Here is a 22,141-nt window from a genome sequence, read left to right on the forward strand (position 1 = left end):
CATCAGTATGTAATTTTCCTGACTTTTGTTGGCTTCCTTCCAACAAAAATGGTTTTTTTTTTTTAATCTTTCCAATCTAATCAACAGCACCGGGAGTTCTGTTACTCTTCCATCCAATTACTAACTAGGGTCAAGCCTGCTTAGCTTTTCACCCACAGTCAAAGTGGGTTAGGTGCTGCCCCCTGCTGCTTCCAAGGAAGTTATAAACTAAAGCACAGTATTGCAAAGTCGTTCAAGGGAATACCGTATAAAAATATTTATTTTATGCAGAGATCTTGGTGGTAGCACTAATATACTCCACCACCGCAGCAGAAGAACCATCTCTAACTGCGGAGATGCCAGAGAAGGGAGGCGAAGGCCAATGTACACTGTACAGACAGACTAGAAACAGGTAAGGAAGCCTGTCCGTTGCCATGGCAATTCAAGGCCCGAACATTCGAAATTTGGCAAGCGTTTAAAAATTATAGTGGTAGATCTGGGCGGCAAGAATCAGGCGGCCGCTAGGGGGCACAAAGCGATCGCAGAACGCTCGCTGCTGCCACCTGGCGGCCACCTGGATGTTTCCGGCCCTAGTGGAGTCCGCTTTGAACGCACTGGCGGCGGTTTCGCTGACGTCACTGGAGGGCGCGCGGACGAACGGTGACGAAGACGGAAGCGGCTCCAGGGCTGGCGTGAAGGCGACCTCCGCTTCCCCAGCTCAGCCGAAATCGGCGCTGCGATGGAGGTAACCGGCCAGGGGGAAAGGAGGGCGTGGGGCGCCGCCTGGGATGCTGAGCCTGCCCCGTTTCGCTCGCCTGCAAGCGATGAGGCTTGGCTTTTCCGGTTCGCTTTCCCTCCGGCTGTAAAAGGGCCCCCGTCCCCGCCGTTAGTGGGTGGGCTCCGTTTTTCTACGCGAGGGGCGATAAAATCCCGCTGGAGGGTGCTAGGAGGGGCTCGATATTCGGCTCTGACCCGTGGCGTCCCCAGCTCTGTCCGCTTTTCACACGTTCTCTGGAAACACCGCAAAATGGATTTTACCTGAGAGGCTAAAGTTCTTTTTAAGCAGCCCGGAATAGGTCCTGCTCACCACAGCCCGAGTGTGTGCGTGTGTGTGTGTGTGTCGCACTGTGGATGGCACAGAGTCGCCTTTGATCTCGTTAGCTCTGGCTTTAGCAGCAACCTGAATTTTAAATAGGGACAATTTTAATGATTTTAATAAGACACAGCTATAAATATTTGGTTTTTAATTGGCTTTTATAGGGGATAATGTTTTATATTGTTTTAACATGCTGTGAGCCGCCCTGAGTCCCATGGGGAGAAGGGCGGCATATAAGTTAATGAAAATAAATAAATAAATAAATAAACCTGGGTAGTCCACCAGGTAAAGCTTTTCTAGTTCAGGCTGAGAGCAAGTAGGGCGCAGTGCTTAAGAAGAAACAACAGAGGACTATTTTAGCTCCAGCCATAACTTTATTGAAGTTATGATATGTTGGGTTTTCTCACTTCCTTCACATATATAGTAAAAAAAACAAAAACAAGTTACTGAAATATGGGCACACTCTGTTGCTTGATTATGGCTTCATGTGTTAGGTCAGTGGTTCTCAACCTTTTTAATGCCGCGACCCCAACCGGTCGTAAGTCGAGGACTAAACCGGTCATAAGTCGAGGACTAAACCGGTCGTAAGTCAAGGACTACCCAACCGGTGGTAAGTCGAGGACTTTCCCTGTCTGGGAGCACCGTGCATGCGTGGTTCCGCCCCCTGTGCCGGCCGAGGCGTAGCTGGCAAGCGGCAGAGACGGAGCAGGCCGACCACCAGCTGGCCCAGCCCAAGGGAGGTAAGGGACCCGCCGGAAAAGGGGAAAAAAATGGCGGACAAAAAAATGGTGGACAAAAAAAATGGCGGACAGCCTTGCTTGGCGACCCCCGTGAAATGGTCGATCGACCCCAAATGGGGTCCCGACCCACAGGTTGAGAACCACTGTGTTAGGTGAATTCGTTATGGTTTGTTCAATAAACTGGTTTAGTGTAACGTACAAGCCCACTCTGATTTATTTATTTATTTATTTACAAATAATGAACTCCAGGTAGTATAATCAAACAGCACCTTGCAATTATCCTTCACTTTTCTTCTTCAAGTAATAGATTTGTGGAAAGGAAAGCCAGTAGTAGAGAACATGCATTCAAGTCAATACGATAATGTCTGGACTCTTCCCCCATTGCCGCACTAAATGAAGCAGTTTCATGGCTTATTAAAAGGCTAATTGGGACACACACACACACACAAAGTTTGAGACGTTATAATGTGAATACTGAATATAATTTCCTCTGTGCTTCTGGCAGTTGGTTGACTGTCTTTGCAATAAGTTTTTGCTCTAAGCTTTTGGTGTATTGCATTGAAACAAGACCAATTTTTAAAAATATGTTCTCAGATTTGGTCCTGATACCTCATTGTAAACTGCTGCTTATTTTAAAAATGAAAGAATTGCAATTCCAATACTGTATAGTATACAGAGTCAGTTATTCTTTAAGCATTTTGATGGTATTGAAGTAATAGAAAATGTATATGCCTCTAGTGAGTAGATATTTCCATATTCTGAAGGTCAGAATAAAATATATTGCTTTATAAAAGTGTAACTCAAAAGAGTGGAGGTTCAGTTTGATCCAGTCTTAGAACTCTTGCTGAGATTCACTTTTGCACATTGACATTACAAGTCTGCATTGTAGGTGCAGTAAAAAATATGCAATGTGGCAATATTTTGTTTGACATTAAATACTGTTTCCCATACACACAACCTATTTGATCAATTTGAGATGTTTTGGATTAAGTGATTTACAAAGGGGTGTTCATAATTTGACAAAAATATATCAATTCTAAATGTCATAGGAAGAAAGTTGAGCTAAACTTTCCTTACCATACTTATAAGCAATAAGTTCCAGAAATATATTGGTTTATTAGTAAGCATTTTTGTCCTGAACTACAGGTTTTCTACCAGAAGATGGTGCTGAGGGACTGATATTTTTATTCTGTAGGAGTCTTTTAAGATTTGCTTTTATTTTTTCAGAATTTTAATATTAATATAAGTCATTAAGAGCTTTTACAAATGAGATGCCATGATGTTCAAATATCACCCAGTTGTGTGGGCACTATAGCATGCCATGGTGTATCAGTACAGGAATGATTTTAGCATACCCCTTTACAATTTGACTTCTTTCCTTTCTCCTCACTTGTCATAGTTGCAAAAAGTTTAAAATCCCCTTGCCCAATTTTTTTTATTAACTTGCCATATCATCTAGGTGTGGCAACTCTGGTTAATGCTAACTATGGCCCATTCAAATTGTGGGTTATGAAACTGGCTTGTTCCATTTACTTGCAGTAATTTAAAATAATAGAAGAAAAAAGGATATTTTCTTCTCATAGCTTTCCCAGAAAAAGAAGAGAAGAGAAGAGAACCATATGAGCCTAGGTATAATGTTTTGTATTGTAATATTCTTTTGTTACTCACAACATCCAATACAGTTTTCTTTTTATCGGATCTGTAGAAGGTAATTGGTTTTCTAACTGAACTTTAGTATATAAACTTTGTAATTTTTTCTTCCAGGGTAACCTATGCACAATAGGACCATGCAGTCCTTTTGATAAGATATGGAAAAGGTGCTTTGCAATAAGCTAGAGCACATGCTTGTGTATCATTTAAAAATCTGTCTTTTTCTGAGATTACATAGCTGCTGTGGAAGCCTGCAGATAGGTCTAATATTCTCCCTTGAAAAGAATTTTGTGCCTTCAACTCAGTCTTAACTCCTGATGACCTCATGGAGCCCCTACAGTTTTCTTGACAACATTTTTGCCACTGCCACCTTTCTAGGGCTGAGAGAGAATGACTAGATCAAAGTAATCCATTTGGCTTTCTGCCTATGGTGGAAGTGGAATTCTAGCCTCTCCTGGTTTTAGCCTGAAACCCCAATCACTATATCAGTCTAGCCCTAAATGCCACTTCCCTTTTGTCATTGAAGCAGAAATCTTTCAGCAGCAAGAAAAAGACACACCTAATTTAATAAGTAACTAATAGATCCTGCATTCACCTCTTCCTAGTCAAATCCAAAGCACCACATTAATTTAGCAAGTACCATTGAATATTTTGGGGTAAATATAAAGCAGAATTGCTAAGATCCCTTTCTGTAATTTTAAAATGTTAATTATTCTTTTAGCTGGTTTAATAATGGAATTATTTAAATGTTATTTTTTTTAATATAAAACTTTATTTCTGCTTAGCTGCAAGATAATGGACAAGAAATGGCAGCTTCTCCTCTTACAGCCTCAACAGGGAAGTCAAAGGTATATTTCTACAAACATTTCTGGCACCTTTATAATCATAGAGTTGGAAGTCACTATCAGGGTCATCTAGAGCAGCGGTTCTCAACCTATGGGTCGCGACCCCATTTGGGGTCGATTGACCATTTCACGGGGGTCGCCAAGCAAGGCTGTCCGCCATTTTTTCCCCCTTTTCCGGCGGGTGCCTTACCTCCCTTGAGCTGGGCCAGCAGGTGGTCGGCCTGCTCCGTCTCTGCTGCTTGCCAGCTACGCCTCGGCCGGCGCAGGGGGTGGAACCACGCATGCACGGTGCTCCCGGGCAGGGAAAGTCCTCGACTTACGACCGGTTGGGTAGTCCTCGACTTACGACCGGTTTAGTCCTCGACTTACGACCGGTTTAGTCCTCGATTTACGACCGGTTGGGGGTCGCGGCATTAAAAAGGTTGAGAACCACTGATCTAGAGTAACAAATGTTTCTCAACATCAGCAACTTTAAAATATATGGATTTCAACCTGTTGGCAGGAGAAGTTTGATAGTTAAAGTCAATTCAAAGTTGCTAAGAATGTGGAACACTGATCTAGATTGCTACCACCACCTCACTCTGAATAGGATTCAATGGAGCATTGCTAATAGGTGACTATCCAGCCTCTGCTTAAAAACCTCTAAGGAAGGAGAACTCATCATTTCACATCAAAGCCTATTTTACTGGCTAATAGCTTACCGCACTGGAAATTTGTCCTGATGTCTAAGCAGAACCTGCTTCCTTGTAGTTTTAACTAGTTGGACCTGACCTCTGGGGCAATCGACAATAAATTTGCTCTCTTTTCTATATAAGAAGTCTTCAGATTTTGTTAAAGCCTGCTATCATCTATTAGTTGTTTCTTCTGTAAGCTAAACATACCCAGATTCTTTGAACATTATTATATGGCTTTATTTTATTATATTAGCAAACCCCCACTATCTTGTTATTAATCCTCTGAATCTCCTCTGATTTGTCAAGGTGTTTTTTTAATAGTGGTGCCCAGAATGAGATACAGTACTCAAAGAGGTCTAATTTAATAAAATGTTCATTTTCAAATGTAAATATTATCTTTGTTTTAAATGTAAATACAGAGTCACTGCCATTAAGTTTATTTTGTTTATTTAGCAAGTAACGATGGATATAGTTTTTACCAGAAACATCCTGCAACTATATCCTGAAAAGTAACTGAAATTTTACTTTTTAATTTTTTTATTGATCTTTCATGCAATAATCTGATTAAAATAAAATATAGCTTTTACAATGTTCAGATATTCTTTTTAAACTTCCTTCTGTGTAATTGGTTAAGATGCAAATGGATTTAAATAAAACTGTCTTCAGACATTTATAATTCTTTGATCTGCTAAACCAATTACACAGAATTTTATTACCGAAATTTTTAGTACCCCTCAATATTGTCTATTGTAGTTTAATAAAGACTTGGAAGCTGAAGATTTTATGTTACTGGACCTGTAGAGCAGTATTTATGGAGCTCTTCAAGCTATCTTACTTTATTTAATTGGCCAAAGTAATATTTTAAAATACACAGTGGAGGAATATGCAGGTCTATTGTAATTTTCAAGACTTTTAAGTATTATTGGTTTTGAAAGGTTGATCTCATTTTGCAGGTCTATTGGAACTAAATGTGTTTTACGGTGATATTAAACAAAAAAGATTACATTATACATTACAATGTTTTCTTATGAGTCCTGAAGTGAACAACCATCTGCAGTAACATATTGGTTGAAGAGCAGAACCAAATCTCATGTTCTGTATGATTATGAATATGACTAAATGAAATTTGAACATGCATCCATTTTAATTTGCATTTATGGATTTTACAGCTGGACACATTAACAAGAGAAGATGTTATCAAATTTGCAAAGAAGCAAATGATGCTTTTACAGAAAGTGAAAGGCAGATGTGCAGGTACCTTTACTGAAACTCATTTAAATTTATTTAAAAGCCATATAGCAGGATATTCTGGAGANCGGCAGAGACGGAGCAGGCCGACCACCAGCTGGCCCAGCCCAAGGGAGGTAAGGCACCCGCCGGAAAAGGGGAAAAAAATGGCGGACAAAAAAATGGCGGACAAAAAAAATGGCGGACAGCCTTGCTTGGCGACCCCCGTGAAATGGTCGATCGACCCCAAATGGGGTCCCGACCCACAGGTTGAGAACCACTGTGTTAGGTGAATTCGTTATGGTTTGTTCAATAAACTGGTTTAGTGTAACGTACAAGCCCACTCTTATTTATTTATTTATTTACAAATAATGAACTCCAGGTAGTATAATCAAACAGCATCTTGCAATTATCCTTCACTTTTCTTCTTCAAGTAATAGATTTGTGGAAAGGAAAGCCAGTAGTAGAGAACATGCATTCAAGTAAATAGGATAATGTCTGGACTCTTCTCCCATTGCCCCACTAAATGAAGCAGTTTCATGGCTTATTAAAAGGCTAATTGGAACACACACATTCCCAAAGTTTGAGACGTTATAATGTGCTCTGAATACTGAATATAATTTCCTCTGTACTTCTTGCAGTTGGTTGACTGTCTTTGCAATAAGTTTTTGCTCTAAGCTTTTGGTGTGTTGCATTGAAACAAGACCAATTTTTAAAAATATGTTCTCAGATTTGATCCTGATACCTCATTGTAAACTGCTTCTTATTTTAAAAATGAAAGAATTGCAATTCCAATACTGTATACAGAGTCAGTTATTCTTTAAGCATTTTGATGGTATTGAAGTAATAGGAAATGTATATGCCTCTAGTGAGTAGATATTTCCATATTCTGAAGGTCAGAATAAAATATATTGCTTTATAAAAGTGTAACTCAAAAGAGTGGAGCTTCAGTTTGATCCTGTCTTAGAACTCTTGCTGAGATTCACTTTTGCACATTGACATTACAAGTCTGCATTGTAGGTGCAGTAAAAAATATGCAATGTGGCAATATTTTATTTGACATTAAATACTGTTTCCCATACACACAACCTATTTGATCAATTTGAGATGTTTTGGATTAAGTGATTTACAAAGGGGTGTTCATCATTTGACAAAAATATATCAATTCTAAATGTCATAGGAAGAAAGTTGAGCTAAACTTTCCTTACCATACTTATAAGCAATAAGTTCCAGAAATATATTGGTTTATTAGTAAGCATTTTTGTCCTGAACTACAGGTTTTCTACCAGAAGATGGTGCTGAGGGACTGATATTTTTATTCTGTAGGAGTCTTTTAAGATTTGTTTTTATTTTTTCAGCATTTTAATATTAATATAAGTCATTAAGAGCTTTTACAAATGAGATGCCATGATGTTCAAATATCACCCAGTTGTGTGGGCACTATAGCATGCCATGGTGTATCAGTACAGGAATGATTTTAGCATACTCCTTTACAATTTGACTTCTTTCCTTTCTCCTCACTTGTCATAGTTGCAAAAAGTTTAAAATCCCCTTGCCCAATTTTTTTTATTAACTTGCCATATCATCTAGGTGTGGCAACTCTGGTTAATGCTAACTATGGCCCATTCAAATTGTGGGTTATGAAACTGGCTTGTTCCATTTACTTGCAGTAATTTAAAATAATAGAAGAAAAAAGGATATTTTCTTCTCATAGCTTTCCCAGAAAAAGAAGAGAAGAGAACCATATGACCCTAGGACCTAGGTATAATGTTTTGTATTGTAATATTCTTTTGTTACTCACAACATCCAATACAGGTTTTTTTTTATCAGATCTATAGAAGGTAATTGGTTTCCTAACTGAACTTTAGTATATAAAGTTTGTAATTTTTTCTTCCAGGGTAAACTATGCACAATAGGACCATGCAGTACTTTTGATAAGATATGGAAAAAGTGCTTTGCAATAAGCTAGAGCACATGCTTGTGTATCATTTAAAAATCTGTCTTTTTCTGAGATTACATAGCTGCTGTGGAAGCCTGCAGATAGGTCTAATATTCTCCCTTGAAAAGAATTTTGTGCCTTCAACTCAGTCTTAACTCCTGATGACCTCATGGAGCCCCTACAGTTTTCTTGACAACATTTTTGCCACTGCCACCTTTCTAGGGCTGAGAGAGAATGACTAGATCAAAGTAATCCATTTGGCTTTCTGCCTAAGGTGGAAGTGGAATTCTAGCCTCTCCTGGTGTTAGCCTGAAACCCCAATCACTATATCAGTCTAGCCCTAAATTCCACTTCCCTTTTGTCATTGAAGCAAAAATCTTTCAGCAGCAAGAAAAAGACACACCTAATTTAATACGTAACTAATAGATCCTGCATTCACCTCTTCCTAGTCAAATCCAGAGCACCACATTCATTTAGCAAGTACCATTGAATATTTTGGGGTAAATATAAAGCAGAATTTATAAGATCCCTTTCTGTAATTTTAAAATGTTAATTATTCTTTTAGCTGGTTTAATAATGGAATTATTTAAATGTTATTTTTTTTAATATAAAACTTTATTTCTGCTTAGCTGCAAGATAATGGACAAGAAATGGCAGCTTCTCCTCTTACAGCCTCAACAGGGAAGTCAAAGGTATATTTCTACAAACATTTCTGGCACCTTTATAATCATAGAGTTGGAAGTCACTATCAGGGTCATCTAGAGTAACAAATGTTTCTCAACTTCAGCAACTTTAAAATATATGGATTTCAACCTGTTGGCAGGAGAAGTTTGATAGTTAAAGTCAATTCAAAGTTGCTAAGAATGTGGAACACTGATCTAGATTGCTACCACCACCTAACTCTGAATAGGATTCAATGGAGCATTGCTAATAGGTGACTATCCAGCCTCTGCTTAAAAACCTCTAATGAAGGAGAACTCATCATTTCACATCAAAGCCTATTTCACTGGCTAATAGCTTACCGCACTGGAAATTTGTCCTGATGTCTAAGCAGAACCTGCTTCCTTGTAGTTTTAACTAGTTGGACCTGACCTCTGGGGCAATCGATAATAAATTTGCTCTCTTTTCTATATAAGAAGTCTTCAGATTTTGTTAAAGACTGCTATCATCTATTAGTTGTTTCTTCTGTAAGCTAAACATACCCAGATTCTTTGAACATTATTATATGGCTTTATTTTATTATATTAGCAAACCCCCACTATCTTGTTATTAATCCTCTGAATCTCCTCTGATTTGTCAAGGTGCCCAGAATGAGATACAGTACTCAAAGAGGTCTAATTTAATAAAATGTTCATTTTCAAATGTAAATATTAACTTTGTTTTAAATGTAAATACAGAGTCACTGCCATTAAGTTTATTTTGTTTATTTAGCAAGTAACGATGGATATAGTTTTTACCAGAAACATCCTGCAACTATATCCTGAAAAGTAATTGAAATTTTACTTTTTAATTTTTTTATTGATCTTTCATGCAATAATCTGATTAAAATAAAATATAGCTTTTACAATGTTCAGATATTCTTTTTAAACTTCCTTCTGTGTAATTGGTTAAGATGCAAATGGACTTAAATAAAACTGTCTTCAGACATTTATAATTCTTTGATCTGCTAAACCAATTACACAGAATTTTATTACCGAAATTTTTAGTACCCCTCAATATTGTCTATTGTAGTTTAGTAAAGACTTGGAAGCTGAAGATTTTATGTTACTGGACCTGTAGAGCAGTATTTATGGAGCTCTTCAAGCTATCTTACTTTATTTAATTGGCCAAAGTAATATTTTAAAACACACAGTGGAGGAATATGCAGGTCTATTGTAATTTTCAAGACTTTTAAGTATTATTGGTTTTGAAAGGTTGATCTCATTTTGCAAGTCTATTGGAACTAAATGTGTTTTACGGTGATATTAAACAAAAAAGATTACATTATACATTACAATGTTTTCTTATGAGTCCTGAAGTGAACAACCATCTGCAGTAACATATTGGTTGAAGAGCAGAACCAAATCTCATGTTCTGTATGATTATTAATATGATATTTACTTTAAACTTGTACGTAGGTAAAATTAAACGTAAATACCTAAAATGTCGACCTGTGTAATTGTTCTCTTCTACAATAGTTTAAACGTTTCTTCGTTTACTACGAAAATGTCTTTCACTTTCCGTCTACACGTCCATGGAAATGACTTTGAGTAAATTTAAATAAATTTTCGGTATATCGTCCTATAAGACCTCTAATTTAGCCAATCCTTCCTCCCCCCCCCCTAATTTGCATTAGCATCCATGATGTGAATCATCCTGGAAGAACTATAAGTGTCAATCTAACTTATACATGTTCCTGTTAATAATGCTGAATTCTACAGATTGTATTTTGGTATTGTGAAAAAACAAGATACAAATATAACAAGATACTGATTCATATTCAAATGATAATTTTCCCTAGAACTAGAAAAGGAAATTGAGAAACTAAAAACAGCATCTGTGACTGGAGGAACTGACGATATTATTCAGGTATGAATTCATAATAATGCATAACATTTGGTGCAATAATGTTTAATTCCCCAAAAATTCATTGTTTGGTCCAGTAGAAATGGTAATTGCTTGAGTTATATAGCTCACATTGCTCTTTATGTCTTTTACATCATTTGCCCAGAGATAAGACTGCTGGTTGATTGTGAATAACTTTTAAATTGAATTTCTCTGAATATGGGTAGCTTTTTAGCTTCTTCTGTGCTCTTAGAATTGAGTACTGTTTATGATAGCCTCATGTCTGGTGTAAAAATGTATTATTTTTTTAAAAAAGCAAGGTTGAGATAGTGAAAAGAATTGTTAGCTTTAATTACTCAGCTCACCATCCAGTGAAGGAAAAAAGTATTTTATCCCCTGCTGATTTTGTACATTTGCCCACTGACAAAGAAATGATCAGTCTATAATTTTAATGGTAGGTTTATTTTAACAGCGAGAAACAGAATAACAAAAAAAAATCCAGAAAAATGCGGGTGAAATACTATATTATAATATAGTAGAAAGCTAGGCTCATACTCATCTTCCTCCTCGCTCATCATTGTAGCTACAAGGAGCTGTTTTCCATTTTCCTTTAACCTCAGTTCAGTTTTGCATTCTAACTCTAAAATGAAAAAAGTTTACAAAAACATAGTTTAATTAACCATGGTTTGCTTGGCTCATATGAACTTCAATTTAAGGCTCGTGTAGGATTAAAATTGCCCTAATTGAAAAACACAAGTGAAACCTAATATGGCTAACCATAAAAATGTTTATAAGTACTTTCTTGATTTTGCCTCTTCTCTCCTAAGTTAATGTGATTAGAGTAGATATTGATAAATAAAGCTTACTCAGAATTTTGGGATTAATGATGAATATCTTCTATAACCAAAATTGACTGTAGGATGTGTGTTGATAAGTTGTGTTTTTGCTAGTTTTTTCACTTTAATGGTAATGACAGAGTTGTTTTCCTTTCCTGGTAATAATATCATTTATGAAGAATGTCCACATATGAATTTCACTGAAATACCATTGCTATAATTAACATGAAAACAAATATTTGTGAATAACTTTCATGTAAGAGAACAGTCAAATCATGATGCTAAATAACTCCCTTCCCACCCCCTCAAATTTCTGGGTGTTATGTCAAATAAGCAATAACTCTGGCAGATGAGAATAGTTCTGGTATTGTCTCTGGCAAAGAAAAAAAGAGAATTTAGAGAGTGCTATATATATATTTTAATAAATAAAATTAAGTACAGTATCTCTGCTTTTGGAAGATAATTATAACTTTTTTGTCTCTTTTCAAAACTAGGCTCTTACAGAGAAACTGAATGTGGTTCTTTTGGAGAAAGCAGAAGCCCAGCAGCAGTGTGTAGTGCTGAAAAAAGACAATGTGAAAAAGCAGCAAGAAGCAGAGGTACTCTGTAAGAAGAGTTAATTGGAAATTGTTGACATTAAATATAGTTTATTAAATAGATTTGGATCCCAGAAAACCTTTTCATTTAAGCTTTTTGGCTCCCATTTCTCTCTTGCAAACAGGCAAGTGCAGATGCTGGGTATGAACCCCACAAGAGCATGATGTTTAATAAAATCATTGTATAGGACAGTGTTTCTCAACCGTGGCAGCTTAGGATGTGTTGACTTCAACTTCCAGAATTTCCCAGCCAGCCATTCTCCCGAAGGCCAGGGAATTCTTAAGAGTTGAAATCCACATCTTAATGTTGTCAAGATTGGGAAGGTACTGCTATAGAAAACTACACTATTTCAGATGGGTATTCCAGTCCTGAAATGTGGGTCAACAGTGTGCCATAGTAAGATTTGCAAATCTTAGTGTGAGAAAAAAAAAATAATGACAGAAAAAAGCAAAACTAAACACTAATGCACAGATAGTTGAGTGAAAAACGTTCAGTTTTACAAATGGAATAAATTGGAAAGGAACTAATCAATTAAGTCTATATTATTTAAGGATTAAATATTTTATTCCTTTGTGTTTAGAAATCCTGTCTTAGATGAAATGTACATTTCCTCTTATCAGAAAAATCACTGCTCTAAGCTGAGATGAAAGTAGACATCAATAATAATAACTCTGCAGATTGCACCTGTATATTTCTTGTAAAACCTACTAATCCTTTGATTGTTACTTCTATAAAATAGATCTGATGATTTTATGATGCTTCATCACATATTTGATTTACTTTTTTTAATTAGGATGCTCTTGCTCAGGAAGAAATATGGCAGAAGAAAGTTGCCCAATTGAATACCTCTCACCAGAAAGAAATTGAAAGCCTTAAAAATGAAGGATTAATAGCACAATCCAAATATGATGAAAGTATAATCACATTGCAAAAGGAGCTGCATACAGAACTGAAAAAACAAGAACAGCTCACAGAACAGCTTAACTTTCATACTAATGAGCATGAAGAAATCAGAAGACTACAGGAAGAGCTCCAGCAGACAAAGATCATTTACGAAGAGCAGATCTTGAATCTAAAGAAACAGATAGAATTGTCCAATGAATCGAAAGAAGAGGAAATTACCAAACTAAAAAATAATATTGAAAATAATTCTCAACATTATCAAAACAGAATTGATAAGCAAGGTGAAGAGCTAGACAAACTGAAGGCTTCTCACCAAGATGAGTTATCAGAGCTACTACAGCAACTTGAAGCCTCTGCTAAATTGTGTGAGGGAGAACAAATTAAAGTAGATAAGCTAAAGCTGGATTTGGGAGAGCAATACAAGGTAAAAGAGAAAGAGATGCAGGTTGAATTGCATGCTTGTAAGGAGAAATATGAACAGGAGTTGGAATGCATAAGGCAGACCTTGACTAAAGATGAAGAAAATCAAAATGAGACTAGAAATGCTGAAACAGAAATAGTAGAAAAGACTGGGCATGTAGAGAAAGCTTTCAAAGAACTGGAATCTCAGCATAGTATATTAAGAGATGAATTAACTTATATGAACAATGTTAAAATGAAACTGGAAATGGAAGTTCAACATATAAAAGATGATTATTTTCATGAAAAGGAAGATTTGGAATTCAAAATTAATGAACTGCAACTTGCCAAAGAAGATCATTGTTGTGTAATAGAAAAACTGAAATCAGAGCTCCAGTCGGCAAAAGAACTATACAAAAAAAACATAAAAGAGAATAGCCTCAAAATGGAGGATTTAGTAGAAACACATAAAAAAGAAATATGCGAGCTGAATCAAGCTATAACATCGAGTGCAGAGAGAGAAAACCAGTCACTTACTCTTAAAATACAGGACCTTGAAGAACAATGTCAGAGGCATATAGAGGAGAAAGAAGAAGCCATTGCTAGTTATGAGAACTTGCGAGAAACACTGGAAACTTTGCAGACTGAATTGGGGGAATCGGCTGGGAAGATAAGCCGAGAATTTGAATGTATGAAGCAACAGCAGGCTTCTGATGTTGATGAGTTACAGAAAAAGCTCCGAGCTGCTTTCAATGAAAGGGATGTCCTCCGAGAAGAGGTCAGTTCTCTCCATCAACAGGTAGAACAGTTCTCCTCCCAAAAAGAGGAGGTAGAAGAGCTCAGGCATAAAATAGGGACTCTTCAAGAAGAGAATGAGAAACTGGTTTGTTGTCTTCATCAAAAGGAGTCTGACCTAAAACACATGAAAGAGAAAGGAAATGAACTTTCCTCACAGAATAGTAGCTTCCTTGACAAAATGAAAGGCTCAGCTGAGAAAATAGAAAAGCTGCAGGAAAAATGCAAAACACAACAAGAGACGGTAGGGGAACTTCAGCAACAAGTTGAAGCTCTTAGCATATGCAACCATCAATTAAAGCAACAGGCTGAAGAGTTGGGGGAGAGATTGAAAGGTGTTTCTGTGGAAAAAGAAACAAACCAGGAGAAGCTGATCAAATCTGAACAACAAATGGAAGACTTTGAACAAGATAGAATAGGGCTGTTATCTGAAATAGAGGCTCTTAAATCTGAGAATAACAAATTGAAGGAAGAACAAGACCAAGCAAGGCTGGAGCTAGACCGCTTGTCATCTGAAAAAAGAGACTGGAATCTATCCAAAGATAAAGCAGCGAGCTTAGAAGTGAAACTACAAATGGCCTGTGAAGAAAAAAACCATTTGATTAAAGTACTTGAGGAAACAAAGGCCTTTAAATCTCTTGTTGTTAGTCAGCTGCAGAGTCTCCATGAAAAGATGGGCTCCAAATACCCAGATGAAAACAAAGAAGAAGGTATTGTTGACACATTGCAGGCTGCAAATGAATTTTTGGCAAAAATGAAGCAAGAGGAAGAAAGTCTGATCTCTCAGAAAGATGAAAATGTTAATCTGCGGCAAGAATTGCAGAGAGTCCAGGAAGAAAATGCTGCTCGGTGCACAGAGTTCAGGTCTCTATTGGATGATTATGAAAAAGAAAAATGTCTCTTAAAAGAGGAATTGGAAGGAACATTCTCAGAAAAAGAAGTACTTCAACTGGATATTCAAGAGTTGAAACACATGAGTGAGAAAATCAGCAAGGAGAACCAAGATCTTCTAGCTCACATTGAAAATATTTCTGAACAACATGCAAACCAAGAAAGCAAAATGAAAGAGCAGGAAGAAAAATCAGAAAAAGAACAGAAAAATCTAACCTTAATTTTGGAGCAAAAGGAGACTGAACTGAGAAATGTGCAAGCTGAACTTTCTTTGCTAAAGGTTAGGCTTTTATTATTGAAATCTTTAGACTTATTCCCCAAGACTTAAATCAGAATGCTTTGGGGAAGTATATGCAAGCAAATTTCTCTCTGCTGCTCATGTATATACGAGAATAAGTGCAAAGATGTACCTTTGCTAAATTTTCAGTGGTTCCTTTTCATCTTAGTGAGCATTAAGATTGTCTGTGTGTTTGTGTGTATGTGTGTAAAGTTCGATTTTCATGACTACCAGTTAATACATTTAAAGGTTTCTTTGTCATTGGCTGATCCAAAATGCAGGTGGTACTTGTTTAGTTATCACAGTTGGGCCTGACAACATGGCCATTAAGCAAAATGGATACTAAATGAAACTGCAACTGTGCTCATGATCTTGCTTCAGTTTTCCTTTGCTTTACAGACCAACAGAGTTGGTTGCAAAGTTACTTTTTTAATACTTGTAATTGTGAAATGTCACTAATCAAGGCATATGTAAACATATGAAAAAGCCTTATGTTTTTGTAATTTAATAATGCCCAAATGCTAATATCTGCATTTATGTAGAAGTCTTTTATGCTATATACAGGTAGTCCTTGACTTACAACCTCTGTTGAGCCCAGAATTTCTATTGCTAAATGAGTGAGTTTTATCCCATTTTATGACCTTTCTTGCCACAGTTGTTAAGTGAATCACTGCAGTGGTTAAGTTAGTAACAAGGTTGTTAAGTGAGTTTAGTTTCCCCATTGACTTTGCTTATCTGAAGGTCACAAAAAGCGATCGCATAACCTTGGCATAATGCAACCATCATACAGTATATATAAGTCAGTTGCCAAGACTCTGAATTTTGATTGTGTGTCCATGGGGATGCTACAATGGTCATAAGTGTAAAAAACGGTCATAGGTCACTTTTTTCAGTGCGGTTGTAACTTCAAACAATCACTAAACAAACTGCTATAAGTTGAGGACTACCTGTAAATCATTCTGCTGTTGTTTGTTTTTATTGTATAGGAAAAAAATTGTCCAGTTTGACCATTTTACGTTAAGATTATGATGGGATGTTCTGCTCTAGGACTTGTTTGCTTTCCCTCACCAAGCAACAGTAGTTATCTGCTGAACTGCCATCTTATTTATTTTTGTTCACAATGCAGGAGTCTGTGGATAAGTCTTCTGCTGATCATGATCAGCAATTATCAGAAGCAGAGAAAATAGGTAATTCATGTATATTTTGTTTGGGAGGGTTTTTGACTGCTAATACTGCTATAAAGAATTTGTACAGAAATCATTAAATGCTTTTCTAGAGTTTGTTATATGGAGTAATGCCCTGCCAGTCTCTGCTAAGCAAGAAACTTTGCATTTGCCTTAAATTAATAGGCTTCCAATTACAGTTTTAGTATAATGCTCTTGAGAGCAAATATGCTTAATTGACAAAACTCATGCAAATGATAATTTAAGTAACAGGCTTTCAGGCAGCTATTGAGCATTATAGCTTCTTCTTTAAAAATAATTTTGTAGTTTAGGGCAGTGGTTCTCAACCTTTTTAATGCCGCGACCCCCAACCGGTCGTAAGTCGAGGACTAAACCGGTCGTAAGTCGAAGACTAAACCGGTCGTAAGTCGAGGACTACCCAACCGGTCGTAAGTCGAGGACTTTCCCTGCTCGGGAGCACCGCACATGCGTGGTTCCGCCCCCTGCGTCGGCCGAGGCGTAGCTGGCAAGCAGCAGAGACGGAGCAGGCCGACCACCAGCTGGCCCAGCTCAAGGGAGGTAAGGCACCCGCCGGAAAAGGGGAAAAAATGGCGGACAGCCTTGCTTGGCGACCCCCGTGAAATGGTCGATCGACCCCAAATGGGGTCGCAACCCATAGGTTGAGAACCGCTGGTTTAGGATTTAAGAGAGATTGAGATGAAGTTGCAAATGATCACTTAATTTATTTTAATTTGATATGTCTGAAAAAGGAGTATGAAAATTTTTACCACATTGGATATGTATTATTTCTTTATTGTTGAATTTGGTGCTGCTAAATAAATGTCAAACATTAGGCCATTTCTAACTGAAGTCCATTGAAATGTTACTAAATACAGCGTATAATTTAAGTGTTGATATAAATAATGAAATGAATCTTTTTTTAATATAGTTATTGACTATAGAAAATTTTTGCCTTTACATTTTAAAATATTAATTTGGTTTGCTTTAGTGAATTTGGAAAAACAGCTGAAAGAAAAGGAAGAAAAAATGAATAAAATTAAAGCTGTTGCTGTGAAATTAAGGAAAGAACTGGATTCTAGCAGGAAAGAGGTAAGTTGTCAAAGGAAACCTATGCACTTTCATTCAGTTGAAGTATTGGTAATGTAATTACATTACACTGTAAATTACATTTACATTGCAAATACATTGATAATATAATTACCAATACGTTAAAGTAATGGTAATGATTTTAATTGTAATATATGTTTCTGAATTGTCAGTCACCCAAAGTCGTTTGTTGAGATGGGCGAGTATAGAAATCAAATGTCATTCTGTTTCTAAGGTCTGCTTTTATCTTATTTCGTTGTTTTTAAAGGGTAAATGTTGAGCTTATCTGAACATCTAGCTTTAGTTACTTTGATCACTAAAAGCTATTTTGTTTCTTAATTTACATACATTTATGGGTGTGGATGTGGTGGAAAGTTTTCAGTTGATTTTGCAGTGAGCACACAGCAACAGTAGTCTGCATATTCAGCAGAATTTGTTGGAGATATATTTTATCAGTTCTTTATTCTGTTTGAACTGGCTCCCTAAATACATCTTAAGGCCAATTTTAGAATTTTTCTTTTTAAACTTCTAAAATAATTACTTGCTCTGTATTTATTTCAAGGATTTTTTTTATCAAAATCAAATGTTTATTATGGTCAAACATCAGAATAAGGTAGGTGGAGCATAGTCAATTAAAAGGCATTCAAAATACATTGATGCTGTTTCAAGGCCAGTGTCACTGCATTCAATATGGGTCAGTCACCAGGACCAACGTTTTGTCTTCTGAGCTTTCGGATTCGTACTAGAGCCCAACTTCAGGGAACTTTTCTCTAGCACATTAATTCTGCAGCATTATTCTGGGACACATATATTCACCTTCCTTCATATCACTGCATTGTCTACATGAAATAAAACAGATGTGCCTTTCAGTCATTTTTGGAGAGTGAAAGTTTGTGTTAAGAAATCAATTAAGAACAGGGCCAATATGCAGTCTTGCTTGATGCCTTTTTCAGTTCCGATGGCACTGGTGAGATGGCTATGGGGTTTTTTCCCTCCTATTCCCATGTGCAAAGGTTAAAAGCTACAAAGAATACTTTGTCTTAACTGTATTATTGATGTAACACACTTAGATGTCAAGTAATCACAGGAACTACTTCTTAATCATACAAACTTTGTTATGGATTTTCCTCTCAAAGATATTCATATTGAAAGAGCTAGATGCATTATTTTGGAGGTGTGTTAGCAATTGTGAGGTTTTGCAATGTACTGATCATAATCTTAAAACTTTGAGTGACCGCCGGAATTTAATGGGCCAAATATATTTATTAAATAGATATTCTTGTATCTTGAGTCCTCTGTAAGCTATGAAAATGCTCCTGTAGAATTGGAGAGTCTTTGAAAGACTGCGAAAATGCTGTGGGATATTTAAAAAAAAGTGGATCATTGAAAAATACATCCTTCCATTCAGTGAACACCATCTTTGCCACCATAATTAACATTTTCTTCTGCCTTTAGGTACAGTCACTTAGAGAAGAGCTGGAATTGATAAAATCAGAAAAAGAGCAACTCTCTTCTTCAATGGCGGACATCATTCAGGGAGCTGAGAGCTATAAGGTAAAGCGTCTTTACCTTTACCAGGTGCATTTCAGGAACAGGCAGCTGTTTTGGTCCAGTATGTGCATGTAGAATTTTGAGAACATATTAAAAACATTCTCGCCAAAAAGTTGTCCTGGTGTGATACAATCACATACCAGACATCCCTTCATCAGGAAAAAAAACAGATGTCCCTCCAATGCTGTCTCTTCCCACTTTTTTCTGGACCGAGAAGTCATTGAGTAGCAGTCACTCATTCTTCCATTTTGAAACAATGCCAAAGAGGAAGACATGCAATCAGAGGCATTTTTAGAAATAAATATGATGCTGAAGCTGGTGCTTTTCCATGAAGCATGCTAGTGTTCCAGCAATGTAGTTTTCACACAAGATTACAGAAAATAAAATGTAGACTTACTTCCATTGGGGTAAAAAGTCAATTTGTCTAACATGGTGATGGGGTATAGAAAAAGTTGCATGCTCCCTTGTACATGTGTAATGTACTATGGACCTATCAACAATATTTTAAATTACTTGTGCTTTCCAAGAATCTTTTATTAGAATATGACAAGCAAGCAGAACAACTGGATTTTCAAAAGACTCGAGCTCGTAATTTTGAACGTCAGATTGATGACCTGACCAAACAGTTGGAGAATTCAGTTCAGCAGGTATTTTTTTAGTAACGCATATATTGTAAATACATTTGATATTAGCATTTGCAAAGCAGGGAATAAAACTAAGTGGAAAAAATGGACAGAAAAATGAGGAAAATGTAGACTGCTGTTTAAGGCTCAAATATAAGAACAATCTTTGGCAATACATTTCTGATTTTTTAGTCCAGCTCTTTGTTGCCACTAGTGAGTAGCCAAATGTCTGTGGAAAGTTTATTGAAGTGCTGTTCTTGACTATTCTCATTTTTCTTTTTTTAATGAGAATTTTTTGTTTTGCCAACAATTTATTTAATATTTTTTATCCTTCCCAGGCAAAACAACAGGGAGAGAGAGAGAGAGAGAATGAGAATCAAAGGGAGGAAGGCCTTTATACACTTTTTGCTCTGATGTACGCAGTGTTGACCTTAAGCTTTCTCAGCTCTTGAGGGAACAGTAGGAAACTTAGCTCTTGCTTTAGGCAGTGCAAATATTTAAATGATAGCTTGTTAGAAGTTCCCATATACAGAATGTAATAATGGTTTGCTGTCATACCAGTAATTGTATTATTTCTTTATTTTAGAAAGAACAGTGGCATTCTGCAAATGAAGACCTCTTGACTCGTGTTGAGACTCTTCAGACTAATGCCAAGCTGTTAGAAACCCAACTGCTAGAAATCCAGAAAGCCAAAGCAAAAGTTGATAAGGAACTTGAAGCTGAAAAGCTTCTAAAAGAACAAAAAATAAAGGTAAATAGCACAATTATAAAATAAAAAAAAATAAAACAATTACTTTGATTATTTGAATTTAGAGCCCAAACTATTTTTGCAGGACCATGCTCACTCTGTCAGAGAAGCAGAAGAATTTCAGACATTACTACAGAAAGAAAAGAAGCATCTTCAGAAAGTTTTGGAAGAGCTAGAATTAGCAAAAAAGGTAGATGAGTAGTTTCCTTATTTACTTCTTGTACTTCTAGTTAAATATTTGTCATCTTTTAATATTGTTTGGTTCTGGTAGTTTCAGAATCCTAACTTTTATTTGAATAATACTCAGTATGTTGATTTAGGATAGGAGAGAAATAGCTAGTGACTTCTAGACAAGGAACAAAATTAAAACTGCAATTATGTATTGAATGTTTTAATATACAGGATGCTCAGAAAAGTACAATGATGGATATGGAAATAGCTGATTATGAGCGTTTTGTAAAAGAACTTAATCAAAACATTACGGACAAAAGTAGCAGAATTGAAGATCTTGAGCAAGAAATTAAAATACAAAACCAGAAGAAAGAAATTCTACAGGAAGAAATCAGTAAGCAGCTTTTTAGAATTAAGCTTACTTTCTGCCTATAGAAGGATATATGTCAATTCAAGAGGGTTTTGAATTCTGATTCAAAATAATGTGCTATAAAACTGGCATATTTTAATACACCTCAGTGGCCTCCAGTTAACAGACAGGAACACATATTTCCAGAATTAATGGTTAATATTATGTAATCAAATGCTTATTAAACAAGCTTTACTTAACAAAGTATTGTTCGGTCATTAGAGTTAAAAAATAGATCATTGAATTTTTTTGCAAAATTTTATTCAATTATGTGACTTGCTATTGTAAACTGAAATAAAAAAGTACAAGAAAATCTTTTTTCAATAAAAGAGAATCTTCATCCAGGTAGAATTTGCATAAACTCCTAAGTAGGAAAATCATGTTTCATTAAATTTCTGCTGGTTTTCTAAACAAGCTAGCAACAAGAATTATTTTGTTCCTTAGAATCCTTACAAAACTCTGTACAGGAGTACGAAGAAAAGAATGGCAAGCTCAAGCAATTACTGGTAAAAACAAAAAAAGAGTTGGCAGACTCAAAACAAGCAGTAAGTTTGTGTTTTCCCCTATGAATTCAGCTTTACTGTCTTCTGACAACAATGTATAATAATGTTTTAATGGTATTATTATGAATATTTTTATTCCAGGAAAACGAACTTTTAAGATTTCAGGCATCTCTCAAGGGAGAACTAGAAGCCAATCAGCAACAAATGGAAGGTTATAAGGCAAGATCCTATCCCCCCCCCTTTCAGACTAGTAAAAAAGAGAGTATTTTATCCATATTGATATTATATCCAATATCTGCTTGGAATGTGTGTATCACAACTTCCACTCCTCTTTCAACACCCTGAACAAATTTGAACTATGTGAATATGTTTCTTTCACTACCAGTAATGCTGTGGATATTGCACTGACTAGAACATTTATTTTCATTCTGGGAACTGGACCTCAGATACTTAGGGCAATTTCCTCACGCTTGG

At 36.3% G+C, this 22,141-nt stretch overlaps 1 protein-coding gene across 1 annotated transcript in view; it reads left to right on the plus strand.

Annotated features, from left to right (window-relative positions):
• The first annotated feature begins 623 nt into the window (after positions 1 to 623).
• GCC2 (GRIP and coiled-coil domain containing 2) overlaps positions 624 to 22,141 on the plus strand; it is a 36,587-nt gene continuing 15,069 nt past the window's right edge. The window contains exons 1-15 of the mRNA XM_015826210.1: positions 624 to 724; positions 4,251 to 4,313; positions 6,154 to 6,238; positions 10,651 to 10,718; positions 12,025 to 12,129; positions 12,921 to 15,395; positions 16,519 to 16,579; positions 17,565 to 17,665; positions 19,118 to 19,216; positions 19,741 to 19,860; positions 20,423 to 20,587; positions 20,670 to 20,774; positions 20,987 to 21,149; positions 21,609 to 21,709; positions 21,809 to 21,886. Of these exons, the coding sequence (XP_015681696.1) occupies positions 719 to 724; positions 4,251 to 4,313; positions 6,154 to 6,238; positions 10,651 to 10,718; positions 12,025 to 12,129; positions 12,921 to 15,395; positions 16,519 to 16,579; positions 17,565 to 17,665; positions 19,118 to 19,216; positions 19,741 to 19,860; positions 20,423 to 20,587; positions 20,670 to 20,774; positions 20,987 to 21,149; positions 21,609 to 21,709; positions 21,809 to 21,886 (3,795 nt within the window). The 5' untranslated portion in view covers positions 624 to 718. The remainder of the gene's footprint in view (positions 725 to 4,250; positions 4,314 to 6,153; positions 6,239 to 10,650; positions 10,719 to 12,024; positions 12,130 to 12,920; positions 15,396 to 16,518; positions 16,580 to 17,564; positions 17,666 to 19,117; positions 19,217 to 19,740; positions 19,861 to 20,422; positions 20,588 to 20,669; positions 20,775 to 20,986; positions 21,150 to 21,608; positions 21,710 to 21,808; positions 21,887 to 22,141) is intronic.

Source organism: Protobothrops mucrosquamatus, unplaced genomic scaffold (genome assembly GCF_001527695.2).
Source record: "Protobothrops mucrosquamatus isolate PMUCROS unplaced genomic scaffold, P.Mucros_1.0 scaffold3007, whole genome shotgun sequence".
Classification (NCBI taxonomy): domain Eukaryota; kingdom Metazoa; phylum Chordata; class Lepidosauria; order Squamata; family Viperidae; genus Protobothrops; species Protobothrops mucrosquamatus.